At 48.9% G+C, this 17,780-nt stretch overlaps 2 protein-coding genes across 2 annotated transcripts in view; one reads left to right on the plus strand and one right to left on the minus strand.

Annotated features, from left to right (window-relative positions):
* DRP2 (dystrophin related protein 2) overlaps positions 1–5,749 on the plus strand; it is a 28,213-nt gene extending 22,464 nt beyond the window's left edge. The window contains exons 18-22 of the mRNA XM_044427485.1: positions 576–804; positions 1,335–1,455; positions 2,220–2,306; positions 3,479–3,564; positions 4,877–5,749. Of these exons, the coding sequence (XP_044283420.1) occupies positions 576–804; positions 1,335–1,455; positions 2,220–2,306; positions 3,479–3,531 (490 nt within the window). The 3' untranslated portion in view covers positions 3,532–3,564; positions 4,877–5,749. The remainder of the gene's footprint in view (positions 1–575; positions 805–1,334; positions 1,456–2,219; positions 2,307–3,478; positions 3,565–4,876) is intronic.
* Positions 5,750–12,747: 6,998 nt separating this feature from the next.
* The window catches only part of LOC123021912 (aryl-hydrocarbon-interacting protein-like 1), an 8,370-nt gene continuing 3,337 nt past the window's right edge, over positions 12,748–17,780 (minus strand). Inside the window, exons 4-6 of the mRNA XM_044427167.1 lie at positions 16,423–16,599; positions 15,161–15,302; positions 12,748–13,859 (exon numbers count right to left, since the gene is read on the minus strand). Of these exons, the coding sequence (XP_044283102.1) occupies positions 12,748–13,859; positions 15,161–15,302; positions 16,423–16,599 (1,431 nt within the window). The remainder of the gene's footprint in view (positions 13,860–15,160; positions 15,303–16,422; positions 16,600–17,780) is intronic.

Here is a 17,780-nt window from a genome sequence, read left to right on the forward strand (position 1 = left end):
CACTGTTCCAGATCTGCCTTTGCAAGGAGCGAGAGAAGACCTCTGAAATCTTGAGGTGTAAAAGGCACAGAATTTCCTTAACAGTGGCTGCATTTGTTAATGCGATTATGATTTGATTTAATAATAATTGCAGTTGGGAATTTCTTCTGATAAATCAGGGCTGTTAACTCTCTCTCAGCCTGGAGAAAAAAATCCGATTTTGGGAATTTTGCAAGAGCTACTGAAATCAAAAGGGGCGAGGTCAAAAGACCAGCATAGTTTAACCTGAAGCATTGAGTGCCAGTAGCTAAGCCTTAGAAGAAGCATCTGAACCTTGTTGTTTGGTTGGGAGACAGTGCAAAAGTCTAGAAACCACCAATCAATGGATGGTTGAGGGAAGGGGGTATAACCTTTTAGGGAGCCGAACTGGGTGCCCAGGTGTGCGAGTCTGAGCTCTTGCATCCCTTCAGTGACTGAACTACAAAATTTCTGCTGGGAACTGTGAGCACTTCTGATGCTCATCAGTCATGAGTATCGGTGAAGCACTCGGTCTTGGCAGATTCTGGCTTCATCTTCATCCAGGAATGTTTCTGCAGGGTTCTCCAGGGAGAGCTGAGACGTCTGAAGTGGCAGCACGAGGAGGCAGCGGCATCAGCAGAAGGAACCGCTGACGCAGCACAGGATCCGCACAGCGAAGAGCTCCTGGCAGAGGCCCGGATCCTTCGGCAGCACAAAAGTCGCCTGGAGACTCGGATGCAGATCTTGGAGGACCACAACAAGCAGCTGGAATCTCAGTTGCATCGCCTGAGGGAGCTGCTTCTGCAGGTGCTGGCTGTGGGCTGAGTCCCAGGGCTGTGCGCACAGGCACACCTGTCATGCAGCCATACCTGTCAGATATTCAAGGTGGCATACAGCCCTCACGACTAGCAACAGTCCATGGCCTCGTCTCCTGGGAATGTGTCTCTTCAACACGTCCACCCGGAGGCCATCAGTTCAGTTTGTGATAGAGCATTCCATAACTGAACCATGCGTTGTGTGAATGTGTGCCTTTTTGTGTCTGTCCTGAATGATCTCCCATGTGAATGATCTCCCATCACTGAGATTTATAGCATGGCCCTGTGGGTTCTAGTACCGTGAGAAAAAGAGCGATGTGTCTCCCTATCCATTTTCTCCAGCCCTCATGTGTTCCTGCCGCTCTTTCTTGTCCTTCCCTCCCCAGGCTAAAAAGCCCCAAACACGGTGACCTTTTCTCATGGGGGTCCCTGGATCTTTTAGGGTTGTGTCGTACAGGAAAGATGGAACGATGACAGGTGGGAAGCTGGCAAGAGCCATCCTAACCTCTCCTATCTCTGCAGCCGCCGGGCGATTCCAAAGGAGATGGCTCAGCAGCCTCCTCCCTTGCATCCTCTCCCCACACGTCAGAGGGGAGCCAGCCCAGGGAAAAGGAGCCGAGCACTCCCAACACAGAAACGGCAGGTGAGAGCATGCCGCCGCGAGGCCTCCTTCAGTTGCCTCCCCGGGGCTGCTCTAGGGTTTCTTCCTGGGCTATTCCACTTCTGCCAAACAGGCTCTGCCTTCCTGCTGCCGTGGATGCATGGGAAGTCTTTTGCAACTGCACTGGAATGGTTTTTTTGGCCTTTGCTAATTTAGGGGGAAGCCTGAGAGCCTCAGGCCTGTGGGGTCAGGGGGAGTTAACTCCTGGCAAAAATCGCCCCTCTCAAGCTGCGATTTGTATTTGCACAGAAAGTGTCTGTTGCTAGTAAATTCACCGTTGCACAGGAAGTCTCCTGGTGGGTGGTAGTGGGGACAGCCCTGCCAACTCTCAGCCCACGCACACACTTCCGGGTTGCATCTCCTGCTTTGCCTCTAGGACACCAACACTTTCCCTTTCTGCCCAGAAAGCTGCAGCTCGGGCTTAAGTTTTTGAAATGAAAGCTCTGGGGGCAAACTCTTTTCCACAAGGAAGGCCTGGTTCCTGATGTTAAGGGGTGCCATGGGGAGGGGTTGGGGTCATTCCATAGGAAATAAGCCTGTTGAACAGGTAAAGAGGTAGCGTAACTTTCGTTGCTAGAGAGCAGGAGCCTGGCAGAGGAAACGCATGTTTGGGTTAGGCTGTGGCTTGGCCTCTCTTCTTCCTGATCTCCGAGTCCTCAGTGGTCTCAGGTCGAGACCTGTCCTGCAGTGTTAACCATGACTTTTCAGCTGATTGTTTTCTCTTTCCCCATTTTTCCTTCTCTCAGATGAAGTGGAGGTGAGCCCGCAGGACGTGGGCTTATGCCTGGAGGACATCATGGAGAAGTTGCGGAATGCCTTCCCCAACTCTGGAGGTACGGAGCAGGAAATCCTGCATCGGCATCAGAGATGGGAAGCTGTTCTCTTGTTTGGGGCTGTGAATTCCTGCTGGAACCTGACCATTTCTGCAGTGCATGGACCCAGCTGGTCCCACTGAAAATAGGGTATACGCACATGTCCCGCTCTCTGTCTCTCAGACCCCCTTGGACAGAAGCATGAAAGACTCTATACGGGGCTGGGGAGGGCAGGTACAGAAAGAATAAAAAGGCAAGTCAACTGTACTTTTGCGCCAGGCTGCTAATTGATGTAAATGCCTCCACCAAACAGTTAGAGCAGTCTTGTGGTAGTGCTGGTGTGGGGTAAATAAAAACCTATAAAGCTTCTAGGGGAAAATGCATGAGGATTAAAAAAAACCCTCCAATAATGGCCCAGTCATGTATGAGCAGGCTGTCTGGCCGCAACATGCTGTTTGTTGGGAGAGGCCTGATAAATCAGTCACGAGCGGGAAAGGGAGGAAACATTTTGGAAGGAAGCGTGTCTTGTTGTCTGGATTCCTGAATAGGAGCCACTCTGTACTGCAACATTTTATTGCAGGTCCCATTTGCAATCAGTTTTGACAAGTTGAAGAGCTATTTAAGAGGCAGAATTTCTCCTAAGGAAACCTGGGAACAAAGGAGCAGAGAATGCTCTAATCCCTAGACAATAGAGGCCTTGTTTTGTTTTATATATTTTTTATAATTTTTTACCCCGCCCATTAGCCACATGGCTTTCTGGGCAGATTACAACAGTAAAACCATATAAAAACAGTATAAAAACTCAAATTATAATAATAAAGCAGTAAGACAATAAAAGTGTACCCACCTCAACTTAACAAAACTAGTGATTTCATAAAAGGCATGCCATGATCTATTAAAATACCATTAAAAACAGATTAATAGTTAAAGACCAGTGAAATGAAAAGGTCTTCGCCAGGCAAACCTCTCTAGGGAGCTTATTCCAAAGTTGGGGTGCCACTCCCAAAAAGGCCCTTCTTCTTGTTGCCACCTTCCTTATTTCCTGAGGAGGGGCTCCCTCAGAAGTAGGTTCCTATGGGGAGGGGTGCTCCTTTAGATTCCCTGGCCCCAAAACTTCCTTTTGCTAAAAGCCATGAAAAACAAAATAAGCTTCAGTCTGTGATTTCAGACACAGCCCCTTTTTCTCCTGACAGGACAAAGACCTCACCCCTTGGCCTTCCTGAAGAAGTCTCTCAAGTTCTCCTAGATGCTTTTCAGTTCTGAGAATGGGCAGCAGCTGGTATTAGCCATTGCATTAAGATTTGCTCCTAGCTTGGTTGCTTATGATGTTGGTGTCCTGCGATCCCATCCTCTAACTGAATTTTATCGCTTTGCTTGTGTGTCCTTATTAATCACACTTTCTTTTGCCCCAAAAGGGCATCATCAACCAAATGCTTCCCCCCGCCCCAATATGTCTTTACAGGAGGCAGGGATATCTCCTGGGCAAGACATGAATGAAAAGAAATGAAGAGACATTTTGTGGCTCAGCTTATTTTTATGTATGTTTTGAAGCACAAAGATAAATGACATTTACACCTCTGCCCTGCTCCCCTTCCTGGCATCAGCCGGTCTGCGGTGGCTTGCAAGTCCTTTGTGCATGATGATATAACACTATTTGATCCGTGTGGCTGCCCTGCACAGGTCGGGCTGCCTCTGAAATCCCAGAGAGCAGAGACCACGCAGATGGTTGCAGGCTCCGTCCCAGCTTCTCTGATGAGGGCTGGGAAAGATCCGTTCCTGAAAGCTTGATGGGCTAAAGCCAGTCTCTGTACACCAACCTTCCTCCAAATCTGTCTTGTGCAGAGTCTTTCCTCGCCCTTCAGGCATCATTGGTCACGCCACAGGTGTGATCTGAGTTGTGGTGCGACACAGGGCAGTCCTGAGTGTGTCCGTGTCAGCTATCCTAAGGCAGCCTCCGCCGTTCCAGACTGAGCATTTCAGGAAGAAGGTTAGGGGGGAAAGTGTAACTCCAAGTCACAGTGGAATTGGGTGCGCTGTCACTGGTAGCATCATGAGCCCATGCCCAGAAAAGCTGGCACCATTCAAATGGATTGCTCTTTTAAAAAAACAAGTGTTTAAAACTGGAAGTGGTGAATGACTAGATAAATGCACGTCCACTTCAAAGCACTGCAATTTTTTTCTTTCAAAAAGGGTGCCAAACCTGACAGAGGTGTTCAGGCACAAGGGAAGGTGTTCTGTAGACAAGAAGACATGCAGACAGTTCTATTTAAGAGTCCTCTTTGCAGCTGCTGCTAACACCAAGGAGCGTTTTGCTAAAGTGAGTAGTCTTGTGTCTGAGCTACTAATTTCAGCACTAAAAATGAAGGACAGTGCAAGACAGGACAGGACAGAAGGCTAGCAGTGGTGCAGGTTGCTAGCCCTGCCGTCCAATACGGATGCTCCAGTGTAGATAATACCTACAGGATGCGACGCAATGTGTGTGCAAGCCCTTAGCATCACACCACCCAACCAAATCCAGCCCTTAAGCTTGCTTCCAGCATCAGCTTCCACTAATTCCACTGGACATGACCGAGCGCGGTTTTCTCTTTCAGGTCCAACTTCCCTTATCTAACAAGCCCTGCAAGCAAGAGGCTTCGTCTAACCTCGGGAGCAGCCACGCTCCCTTCTGCTCAACCATGTTCTTCCCCCGTGTGGCAAGCTTCACGCGGACCCTTAAGGAGCCGCCCTTCACCAGAAGGTTATCAGAATCGTCGCAGGCTTTGGCTCCCAGTCCTCAGCCATTCCAGAGCACTTTTTTGAAGGGCTGCCTGGAGCCACCCAGAGCTGGACAAAGTCAACAGTGGGTGTTGTTAGAAGCCTGGATTCCAGGAACTTGGAAAGGACAGGAGCCTCTGGTGGGTGCAGAGAGCCACCTTTCTGTGCAAATCGCTATGAAGAGTGTTTTCTTCTCTACAGTTTGTGGACGACAACTGCCTTTGGTGGGCTGCTTTTGGGTTGTGTCAGGACGTGACCCATCGCAGATTTTGCTCACGTCTGTGGCATCCCACCAGATGGTGACTGAACAAGTCAGCAGGGGGAAGTCCCAGGACCCACCAGAAAAAATCCGAAAACTTTTTTATGGAAAAGAAAGAGAAACTTCTACATAAAAGCTGGGTATGTTGTGAAAGGAGCTTGCAAACAACTGGATGTGTCTGTGTCTTTGAGCTCAGTGCAAAGTAGCAAAATGATCCGGAAGAAATCTCACAGGAATGGCTATTGAGGGAGAAGGCAGGCTTTAAAACACACTGTTCCAACAGCAGTAGCAAGCCTTACACGAGAGAAGCTTTATAACAGAGAGCCTTATTGTTTTAATTTACATATTTATATATTATATATAATATATATAAATGCATATTATATATACTGTATTTAAGTGCTGTTCTGGACTCCCTCATGCATTAAATTCTAATACCTTGTTATCTGTTTATTTTGGCTTTGCTGTTTTGGTCTGTTCTGAGCTCTGTGACTGATAAAGTCAACTCTCCCTCCTTCGTTCTTCCCGGACACTTTTTCAGAAGCTGGGTTTGTGTGGTTTCATTTTGCAGTTGGAATGATCTCCACCCGAGTGGCCTCTTGAGAAACAGGGAGTCTGGCCGTCCTGCATCCACAAGGGTTGCTGATCCCATCATGGCACGGGAAAAGTCCTTCGCAGTCGGATCAGCTCATGTGAGAAATCTGACAAGTGCTCAGCTGTCCTGCAGTCACTGGCAGAGCACTCTTAACTGCATTCCGTGTTGGATCTCCCATAAGTTAGGTGATGATCAAGGGAAATGCAATTCAGAACTTCCTGCCAAAGTGCATTAAAGCCACGTACCTCTGTGCTTTGGGTGAACAACCCCCCCTTCATAAAATTCTCCTCCTGAGCTGTGCATAGGCCTGGAGCAGTGCGACTTCTTACCCTGGAAAATAAACAGGTGCCCTGTTGCCATTCAGGCAAATTGCAACTATTCAGAAGGCTGAGGTTTTATTCTGGGGTGGAAGGAGAAGAGAGCCATACCGTGAGTGAATGCTGTCTATTTCTCTTGGACCTTCAGTTAGTCGAGTTGCTTCCACTCAGACAGGTTGGGTCCCACTGGAACAATTAAGCATGGAGGGAGCCACTGCCTGGTTTGAAGTGAGCTCTGATCTAACCTATTATGGATCAGACAGCACATGACGCTTGCTTTTGGCAGCGTGGCAATGAAGGTGTTTGGCATCAAGGGGGTGGAAGTCCTGCCCCTGTTTTTCCTGAGGGTGGTGCAAGGTGTGGCTGTGAGCCACACAGATAGCAGAGTTTCACTGTCATCTCCAGAAGGCCGCAAGCAGAAAGAAAAGGGACTCACATGCCTAGCATGCAAAAAGGGAAATAAGCATTAGAAGCAGTGGCCTGGGGAGGTCAGCTCCCCTTGTGTGGACGGGTGTAGTATGGATGCCCTTCCAAAGCACACTGGACTTGCACCAAGTGCGCTGTGCAAGGACCTGCACAAACAGTCCATATCTGCCTGCACCTCGGACACAGAGTGGCAGGATCGACTCATTCGGACCCCTCAGGAGCCCTGTGCATCCGATTCCTGTTCAAATTGTCATCTTTCCTGCTCTTCTCACCAGGAATGTGGCCAATGCTCAGCACGGTCTGATCAGTCAGGATTTTCCCCACCATTAGCCTCTGGAGATCCAGCAAGATCAGGTGGCTTTGGAGCTTCCAGGTTTCCCTTAGAGTTGCTCTGGGTCATGTGCAATAAACTTGCAGGGCATGGGGGGGACGGGGAGGCAAGGGCTATTGAAATATTTTAGATTTTAGAGATATGCTCCAAAGCAAGTCTTGTGGCTGTGCATAAAGGTGTTTTTCATGGACTGTGGCTGTGGATTGTAAGATGCATGCAACACAGATTGTAAACGTGTATTGGAGACACTGCAGGCCATGGAATGTGCATGCATGTATGTTTGTTGCAGGTTCTCTGTGGATGTTGTGTAAACTGCAGAGTATAAGCGACGCTCTGCCCAACGAAAACATAAAAGGACTTAGAAAGCTGCCTCGGCTATAGAACAACCCCATAAAAATGCAAGATTTGTGGCGGGTGTTGTCCAGTTCCTGGCAGGCAGTGTGGCTTGTTGGCTCCTGGCTGTAGCTTTGTAGATTGTCAGGAATGTTCTGTATGCCAAGAGCGCTGTAGGTTGAAAGGGCGGTTGGAGCAAGTTGTGTGTCAGTTATGTGGAGTTGCTAGATTACTACAGCAGGTTGTCTGTTGAGCTTCATGGAGGATGCCAAGTGGGGGGGAATATCCAAGGAATGAGCAGAATTGTATTGCGATGGTTCTTAAAGGAAACAGAGGTCACTGAGATGGCCGGCACCACCAGCTGTCCTGTGGGCGTGTGGTTGTGTGCAAACAAAAAGCACGTTGTTCAGGATTCTGTCATGGTGAACCTGCAGTCCAGAGCAGGGAAGTTTTTCATGGTCACTTACCAGTCCTTCCTGCCGAGGACTTGCCCTGTTTGAGCCTTGAAATAACCCTGCTGAAATAATTGGTGTAATTATTTCTGATTGTATCTTCTTTTTAAAAACGTGACGAACCGTAGTCTTCAGCAGGGAGTGAAATTCCCCTGGTGCCATGAGCCAGAGCAGATGAGAACGCAGGTGAGGCATAAACATGCTTAACGTAGTGGTGGGCGATGTGTGGCCCTCCGGATGCAGATGGACTGCAACTCCCATCATCCCTCACTATGGGCTATGCTACCTAAGATGGATGGCCCTGTAGCCCAACATTTGGAGGGCCAACTTGACTCTTTTGGTATGTTGCATTTCCTTTTTCGCTGCTTCTGCAAAAAAGCGGGCAGGGGGTATCTTTTGCTCCTTCCCCTGGCGAGATGCAGGGGCTGTGCATCATTCCGCCTGGGTGGGTCCCAGCAGAGGGAACCCAGCAGGGAAAGGACGCCCTTCTCCGACAGTGCCATCTTAGTTTATGGTCAGCAGCAGTGCTGGTCCCAGCAGGACCCAGAGTGCGTGTGTGCAAAGGAGCGACAGGAGTTGTGTGCTTGCACAGAATGGGGAGACTTCTGCAACTAGGAGCCCTCCGGACTGACGGTTCAAGCCCACCCAGCTCTGCTTAGCATGGTAGTGGCTCACAAATAGGGAGGCCATCAGGCTGGGGAAGGCTGGAAGGAGAAATCTGGGGCAGGCAGCAGAGGTGAGGAGAGCAACACCTCCTAAAACATTCCCTTTCCTTCGATTCTTAAAGATATCAGGAGCCAGTCTTGCATCTGGCCACTCTGTCTATATTTCTTGCTTTATGTGTTTTAAGCATAAGGGCTTTTCTCCCAAGTATCCTGGGAAATGTAGTTCCATAAGAGTCATTCCAAGTCCTTTTTCAGAGTGAGAGCCTGAGGTTCTGTGGCTGAAGGTGATGCCAGTTAAGCAGACCTGAAATTGATCTAATTCTCTGAGAAGACACACACTTTTCTTGGATTTGCTAGTGATTGAAATATGCTTAGTGCCAGATTAGCTTTGCTCTTGCAGGGATGCTGTGCCGTGGAGGTTTGCCTGCTCTCTGTTGGTGATAAAGGAGCTTCTTGGATTTTGCATGTGGGAATAGTCACAGCTACCTCAGCTCCTCTACAACAGCAGAAGACAGAATATAGGAGCAATATTATCAGCAGGACATGGTGAGGGCACAATCCTATGCATGCTTAAACAGAAAGAAGTCCTAGACTTCTGTCAAAATGTGCATAGGATTGCTCCCTAAACTCTATGTCCAGTAAACTAACTTGCAAAGACGGCACATCCTCAAATGCAGTTTAAAAATTTCTAACCTAAACCAATAAATGTGGGTCGCTTTCCTCCATGGTGCTAAGATAAGGAGTTCTCTAACTTTTTATTGGTGTTGAGAGTTATTACTACTTGTACTAAACAGCAACTGAGGTGGCTTACCATTTAACAATAAGACAATTTTCTGATAAGACAGGCAAGTAAAACTTTGTGCCTTCTCCTCCCTGCTCCCTAACCAGAAAGATCTGAGCTCAACAGAATTTGTGTTGCTTTTTAAATGTATATAATTTAACTTTCCGGTGTGTGCATAGGCAGGTTGTGATGTAAAGTTCAGTGATTTCTGGAAAAATAATTGCTGTAAGTAGCATCCATTGGTTCCTTCATCCTCACAGCACCGTGTTTAGGCCCTTATACTGGGCATGGACAGTCAATACAATTGCGCCTCCCTGGTTTTCCAGAGTCGTTCTTCCCATTGGAAGGGCAAGAGATTTTTCTCACTTTGGGCATCTGCTTCCCTACCCATCAGGAAAGCTGCAGTCAAGAACAAGGGCTGAACTTGGCCAAGTTTTTTTACATCTGAAAATCTCTGGGTGGAAGTAATGAGCTGTGGGAGACCAGAAGAGAGGGTCTCTTTGGTTAAAGACTGGGCGTGCAACTGGTTTCAATGTGCTATCCTCATTCGAGTCTTTTCAGTTTCTACTCTGGCTACATCAAAAACAAAAAAGAATAAATTTGTATTTATATTGGTTTCATTGTTTGGTTTCATTCTTGATGGTATGGGATGTTGACCTTCTTTGGAAAGCATGCTGGGTTCTCTGTTGTGCATTTATCCATGTGCAAAATTTAATAAAAGACAGGAAATTATCAGATCTGTGTCCTGCCCTCCCTTCAAGACAAGGAGCAGGTTCAGGCATGGAGTCAGCATAGCTGGGCATCTCCAAAGGTTCCCCTGCAACAAGCCCCATGAACCTGCTCCTTGTCATGACCTTTTTTCCCCTGCAGTGGGACAGAGAGGGGTGTCTGGGGAAGGCAAGCAAAATCTGTCCGAAATGCCCAAAATCATCCCACGATGCCCACTGCGAAAGGGGCCGAAAAAGATCATGACATCTGGTCCTATCACTTCCTCGCAAATAGATGGGGAAGAAATGGAGTGAGTGACAGATTTCATTTTCCTGGGCTCCATGATCACCACAAACAGTGACTGCAGCCAAGAAATTAAAAGACGCTTGCTCCTGGGGAGGAAAGCTATGGCAAATCTAGACAACAGACTAAAAAGCAGAGACATCACCCTGCCAACAAAAGTGCGTATATAGTCAAGGGTATGGTTTTCCCAGTTGCAGTGTATGGCTGTGAAAGCTGGACCATAAGGACGGCTGAGCACCAAAGGACTGAGGCCTTTGAATTGTGGTGCTGGAGGAGACTCCTGCGAGTCCCTTGTACCGCAAGGTGATCAAACCGGTCAGTCCTAGAGGAGATCAACCCCGACTGCTCTTTAGAAGGCCAGATCCTGAAGATGAAACTCAAATACTTTGGCCACCTAATGAGAAGGAAGGACTCCCTGGAGAAGAGCCTAATGCTGGGAACAATAGATGGCAAAAGAAGAAGAGGACGGCAGAGAATGAGACGGCTAGATGGAGTCACTGAAGCACTTAAGTGAACTGCAGGGGATGGGCGAGGACAGGAAGGCCTGGAGGAATGTTTTCCATGGGGTTGGGATGAGTCTGCAGGACTTCGCAACTAGCAACAAAAACAATCCTATAGTATAGGGGGGAAACGTAGTTACAGGGTAGGAGCACAATACAGAAAAGGTGAAAAGCATTCACCTATAGCCTTGCCAGGAGTCTTCCCTCATCCTGCAGTGGTGCCTCCTTCCTTTATAGAATTATATTTGCTTTATAGATTCCCACCTCCACATAGCGGGGATGCCTACTAAATTTGGCTTCATGGCTAGAACCGTAGCACGGGAAAGGTGAGATCTGGCCCAGTGCAAATGGACGGATGGCATCCTTCAGCCGGCTTCTCTCACGTCCCTTTTCTGTGTATGAGACCCTAAGCTCTGAAGTAGAGAACCCGGCGATCATTTCCATGACAACAAGGGGGAATCCTTGGCTGGAGAATGTCTGTTGGTATAAAAAGAGACAAAATGGGCACATGTGTGTTTCCAGTGCACAGGAGAACAGAAAATCTGCAGAAATTCGGGACAAAGGATAGTAATGTGCACAGAATGTACTTTTGCAGGTTTCTAGGCCTGGTTTTGTAGGGAATGCTTCGAGAAGACATGCGTTTGCTTAATAGAAAAGATGGGATGTGTTTAGAAATTTTAATTTTGCTCGTGTAGTCCCACTGCTAAAAGCTGGCTGGAAAACAAACTGTCCATTGTACAAATGCATCATTCCGTGAGAATCTGGCCCTTGCTTGCCTATTATACTGTTTGTGAGGCCATGGGCTGGCGTTACTGTCTCCACATGTCTTTCTAGTTCAGTACCCAGCATCCTCAAACACCTGCCAGTAGATGCCATTGCCTGCCCTGAGCCTAGTCAGGGAAGTACCATTTTAAATTTCCCACAATGCCATGGGGGTATTGTGAGATATTTACAGGTTCAGCTTTTTATCCTTTTTATGTTGCTGACAGGTAAGGCCAGCTATAGCCCAACCTGAAACCAGGGGAATTGGCACCACACCCCACTCAAACAAGCAAGCAAGAAAAACCTGTTTGCCAGAAGCAAGAGTAATCCACTCCTCAGAACACCTTTGATTATTTTGTCCAGTATGCACTGATTTATTACCTTTTGAATCCACCCAATAACACAAGTCCCATGGGTGGATTACACAACAATAAAAGACTAAAGCACTATGGACAAATGGTGTCATTTTTATATATACACACACATACCAACAGATATACAATCTAGAATCTGTGCAAAAAAGCAAGATTTTTTCCTGGCACTGAGGAAATAACCTGGATGGTGTCAGCTGAGCCTCCTCAGGGTGGCCATCCTATAAAGTACTCAGCCTGAACTGGAGTAAAAGGGACACGTGTTTTCCAAGAGGGCCGATTGTACAGCTGAAGAGAATGCCAGGGACCACCATGGAGGGCCTTTCCCGAACGCTGACCTGGCTGCTTCAGTGAATATGACCAGTTCTTTCACACCTTGCTCCCATCCTCTCTGAGCCAGTTGTCGCTGGCCCAGCCAGTTGATGTTGGTCTTTGTTCCCCACCCCCTGCACAGAAAGCAAAGTGTCTAGCGGATCCTCACTTTCCCCCCTCGATGTCTCACTGGGAGTCTTCATTTTATTCAGTTCTGCATCCTTTCTTTCTTTCCCTGCCCCTTCGCAGCTGACTTGCAAAACTGTTTGTTCTGTATCCAAATTCTCCCCTTCGGTGCTCTCAGCTCTGACATGCCTCTCAGTCTCAACATATTCGCTCTGTCCCTGTGATGCAGCACCAGACTCCTCGTTCGTTTCTTCTCTCCAGCATCCACCTTCTTCTCCAGGGCTGCCCTCCTCCTCCCCAGAATTCCCTGCTCTGGAGCAGACCTCTGCCTTTGCATCCATCAACCCCTTCGCACAAGGCTCAGCTGCCACCCCTCCGCTTCCCAGGCTTCCCTCACAGGGTCCTGGTCCTGCTTCTTGCTCACACACCATTCTCTCTGGTTTGGGAGGATCGTCAGCGCCTCTTTCTCACTCCATTTCGTCCCCCATTTTGTCCTTCCCTCCAGAGGCACGTTCTCGCCATCCTCCAGGGCTCCCCCAGTCTGAACCAGCAGCTTCCCGCAGCTGCAGTTCTGCAGCCGCCCCCTTCGCCTCTCTCCCGGAGCCTTCGCAGAGCGGCTGGATGCCACCGCCTTCGCTGCCTCGCCCAGCGCTTTTCCCTCTCGCTCCTTCGGCAACATCCTCCGGGCCACGGGCTGCCTGGTCTTGTGTCCTAGGAAGGACCCCAGCGGGAGTTCCAACCTCCCCACACTCTTCACATTCTTCTCTCTTTCCGCTGGAATCCTGGGTTGTGGGGCACTGCCCGGGCCCACAGGGGCCTTCCACAGGCCCGCCCCCTCTGCTGATCATGGCGCTTCCAGCAGCTCCCCCCACAGCCTCCTCAAACCCCCCACAGCCGGTTCTCCTTTCTCCATCTTCCTTTGGCCTCGCAAAGCCGGCAGCGTCTTTCTGGCTGCAAGAGTCTTCGGCATTGCCCCCCTCCCGATCAGCCCCCTGTTGCCCAACGTCCGGCTGCTGCCTGCGGCAGGAGCTTTCACCTTCTGTGCCATTATGTGCAGAATAGTTCGGTGCCGTCCCTTGGTCACGTACCTCGCTTTCGACCTGCGCAGTCATCCTGATCTCTTCTGGAGAGGCAAAGTCCTTGTTGCCCATTTCCCGCCCCACTAGGATGCCTCCCTTTTCCTCCTCTACACTCCCTGGCTCCGGTTCTCCACTACCTGCCCCGATTTCACCCCTCTTTTTAGGCTCGTTGGCTTCTGGGTCATTTCCCTCCATCTCTGCCCTCCCGAGGCTACAGCCAGGCAGCGGCTCTTTCCCCTTGGGGAGCTCTCCGGTCTCCGCAGCCCTGCTCTGCTCCGTTTCCTTTTTATGGAGAGGTTGCTGGAAGAGACCCTGGTACCGCTTGCGCTCTTCCACGTGCTTCTGCCTCATCCGTTCCCCCAGGATCTTCAACTCTTTCCTCACAGCGGCTGCCAGGGATGGGTCCAGGTAAGCCACCCGCATGAAGTCCTCACGAGCCTCCTTTTCGTTCCAGATGGCCGCGTGGGCCTTCGCTCGCTTGAAGTATGCCTTAACGTTTTCTAGAGGGAAACAAGAAATTGAGCTCCTTGGGAAGCTGTCAATAACTCATCCAACCTCCCTGCCACCCACTCCAAAATATCTCCTGGTTGATTAGAATGTAGAACCCATCTAGCTCATACAAAATTCCCAAGTGATGAACAATAAAAAGGAATCAAACTACAGAAGCATCAAAAAGGCAAGTTGGATGAACAAAACTGTGGCTGGTGATTCAAGGAAAAGCTAGTTTACATAAAAGTGTCCAGGGCAGACACTGAAAGCAAAGCAAAGCCGTGGCCCCTGCCTGGCATCAATTGACAGGAATCCCACAGACAGAATCCAGTGTATTTAAAGGTCTTCTCCTAGTAAAGCTGCCTTAGGTCCATGCAGAACCACAAGGAGTGCGAGATCAAACTCCTTCAGTGACCAGGCAGACTGAGTCTCCCATTCGCAGTGTTCCAGATTCGAGAGCCATTACTTTCTACATTTACGAAGGGCCGTATCTGTCCATGCCAAATGTATTCGTCCGTCCGTTCTCTCTCTCAAGTGTAGTGATGTGTAAACATGGCCGGATGTCTGCTGAGTTTTTCCCTGCTCCCCACTTATTCGCTCAGACACGATGCGTGTGAGGGCCCTGGAAGCCTATATTTTGTCAAGGTTGGGATCCGGGGTCGACACCTGGGGCACCTGCCAAAGCCCAGTACTGTCTCCAGGACCTCTGCCTCTGCTCCTCCTCACACCTGTGTGCCTACCTGCTCTAGGTGCGCAATCCACAACAGACAGACTCAGCAGCAACAGTCTCTCGCCATGCCTGCTGCTTCCAGGCACAGTTGCAAAGAGAACCCAGATGGATCGAGGAAGCAGGGAGCCAGAGGGAGACAAACTGATGGGGCCTCACTGAGCGCATCTTGCCTAGGAAGCCCTCGCCCCACCACCAAATCTAAAATCCACACTTTTATGAGTCCACAATTATGCTGCAGGAAATTAAGTAAGGGGCTACAGAATCCAAAATCTCAACTGTAAATGTCAAACAAAGCTAAACTTCGAGGTCGTGAGACTGCAAAAAAAAGGCCCCAAATGACAAATGGCCATGTTGCTTTCTTGTAAATATAGACAACTCGAAGAAGAAGGGAAGTTGGCTGGGGGCCAGCAGCAGCTCATGAACCACTCGGGCAGTTGTGTGGGCCAACCGGGAGTGGCTGCGAAGCAATAGGCACAACCCCACCCACAGCAAATGCTGACTGCAGTATTGTGAGGGTTGTCTCCAAGGGCAACGTGCCCCTTCCAGTTGCACCGTGGTTTGCAGCTGGATCCAGGCACTTACTGCTGTTCTTCTGGAGGAGGTCCGTGGTGTGCTCCAAGACCTCATAATACTCCCCCAGCTCCAGCTGGCACTGGCAATAGTTCAGCACGAGTGGCGTGATGAGATTCTCCAGCTTGACCCACTCCTCCTCCTGTGGCTTCTCCTGTCAAAAGACACAGCAAAGGACCAAAGAGAGGAGAAGCTTAGCCTGGAGTGAGTGTGCAGACCTGTCCAGCCAAGGGCAACCTGAGAGGAAAGCCGTAGCCCAAAGGCCGAAGTTTGCCACGGGAACACACAGTCATGCTATGGAATTAACTGCCACAGAAGGTTGTGATGGCCACCAATCTGGATGGTTGTAAAAGGAGGGGGTGGGCAAATTCATGAGGGAGGTGGCTACTAGCCCTGCTGGCTATGTGCTACATCCAATACCAGAGGCAGCATGCCAGTTGCTGAGGAGCTTGGGCAGGCACCCATCCAGCTGGAGGGATCCTGTGAGGTGCTGTTAGCCACAGCTGTGATTCGAGTGACGGACCTTTGGTCTGATCCAGCATGGCTTTCCTCGAGCTCTTATGGAAGAAGCTCCACAGCCCCACGTGCCTTACGAGAACGTGAGTGGAGTGAAGAAAGAGTGTGAGACCGGGCCTGAGTGCCGCTGAAGCTAAGGAGGTTAGACCTGGCGAGTATCTTGAACAGGGGAGCACTGTAAAGCCTGCATAAAGGCAAGCTATGAGCATACATCATCCTGGTGGTTTGTGAAGCCTGGTAGACACTACCCCCCTTCCCTGTTTTGGGGGGTCATTTATGCTCCCAAGAAGGCACAGCTAAAAGGTGTGCATGTATCTCATCTGTAATCGCCATCTCAGTCCAAATATCCTCTATCTATTGAATTTTGATTTTTAAAAATTTCAGGGGCAGTTTACACAGGAAGGAAATACAATGCCAATTTATAATTCCTAATAAGGGACTTAATTACCATTATAAAAGTCAGCAGGATCTGAAAAGATTCAGGAAACCATCTGCAGGACTTAAACATATATATGAAGGGAGTAGGATTAAAAAGAGTGCTGACAAGACAACAAGGCAGGCAGCGGGCAGGCGGCTCTGGGGAGGGCATACCAGAAGGTGTGAGGGCCCCAAGCACCCTTGCCTTGGAAGCCATCAGCCTTGGTTGAACCAGAGTGGTGGTGGGGAATCTACAGTAAGGATTCTGCTGAAGTCTTAGATATGCAAAGGTGTAATAAAATTCATTCAGAAGCATTGCTTTAGCCGAAGGCAGCCCTCACTTTGGCCTGGACATTGCGCAAACAGATGACAGCTTCCTGGTACTTCTCAGCTGCTTCCTTGAATTTCCTGGAGAGAACCAGCCGGTTGCCCTCTGTGTGAAGCTTGGGCACTGCCAGCAGCTTCTCATCCTTGCTCATGGCCCAGGTATCCCGTTTGTAGGAGGAAGGGTCTTCCACCTGGAGGACAGAAAAGCAGCGGTTATTCTATGCACATTGATCCTATATAGTGACTGACCGGGGTGGGGTTCCTCGCTGGCCTTAATTCTCACAATCGATAAAGCAGGGATGGGCAATGTGCAGGGGGTGGCAGTGCTGAAAAAAACTACAAAAGGGGGGCTTCTGTGGTAGCTGCACAGTGCCCCAAAGGCCAAATGTAGCTCCTTCATGAGCTAAAGTTAACCCTTGCAGAAATATGGAAATTCTAAGGCAAGCTAGCAGCCTCTGGCTCTTCTCCAGAAGTGCTGGGGGTAGATGGGCAAAATACCAAACTACCCAGGATAGTCAAGGCTATGGTTTTTCCAGTTGCAATGTATGGCTGTGAAAGTTGGACCATAAGGAAGGCTGAGCGCCGAAGGGTTGAGGCCTTTGAATTGTGGTGCTGGCGGAGACTCCTGCGAGTCCCTTGGACAGCAAGGTGATCAAATTGGTCTGTCCTAGAGGAGATCAACCCTGACTGCTCTTTAGAAGGCCAGATCCTACTTGTGATAATGCGAAAAAGTATTGGATTAAAATACACAAATGGATGGAGGTAATACTACAAAGACCCTTTGCTTTTAAACCTGAAGTTTTCTTGTCAGGCATCATACCAGAAGATATTAACAGACAGGAAATGTATTTGATGTTACACTTAATCACAGCGGCGAGGATTGCATTTGCTCAATACTGGAAAAGTGAGGAGCTAACCACCAATGAACTGATTTTAAGAAAGATTTTGGACTGCACAGAAATGGATAGACTGACTTTATCATTGAAGGAGAAAGAAGACGCTGACTTCTATCAAACTTGGGATTTTTTCTATAATTGACTGCAGAAACGGGACTTGGCATAAATTTAGAGATGTTTTTAAGTTATTATAAACTGATTTGAATTTGGCTATAGAATGTTAAAAAATACGTACTAGGGGGTTGACCCAGTAAATCCGATGTATGTGATATTTGATGTTTGTAGTATTAGTTTAAAATTTTAATAAAACTTAAAAAAAAAAAAAGAAGGCCAGATCCTGAAGATGAAACTCAAATACTTTGGCCACCTAATGAGAAGGAAGGACTCCCTGGAGAAGAGCCTAATGCTGGGAACAATAGATGGCAAAAGAAGAAGGGGACGGCAGAGGATGAGGTGACTCCATCCAGCCACCTCAT

This window comes from Varanus komodoensis, unplaced genomic scaffold (genome assembly GCF_004798865.1).
Source record: "Varanus komodoensis strain SLA01 unplaced genomic scaffold, ASM479886v1 scaffold18_3, whole genome shotgun sequence".
Classification (NCBI taxonomy): domain Eukaryota; kingdom Metazoa; phylum Chordata; class Lepidosauria; order Squamata; family Varanidae; genus Varanus; species Varanus komodoensis.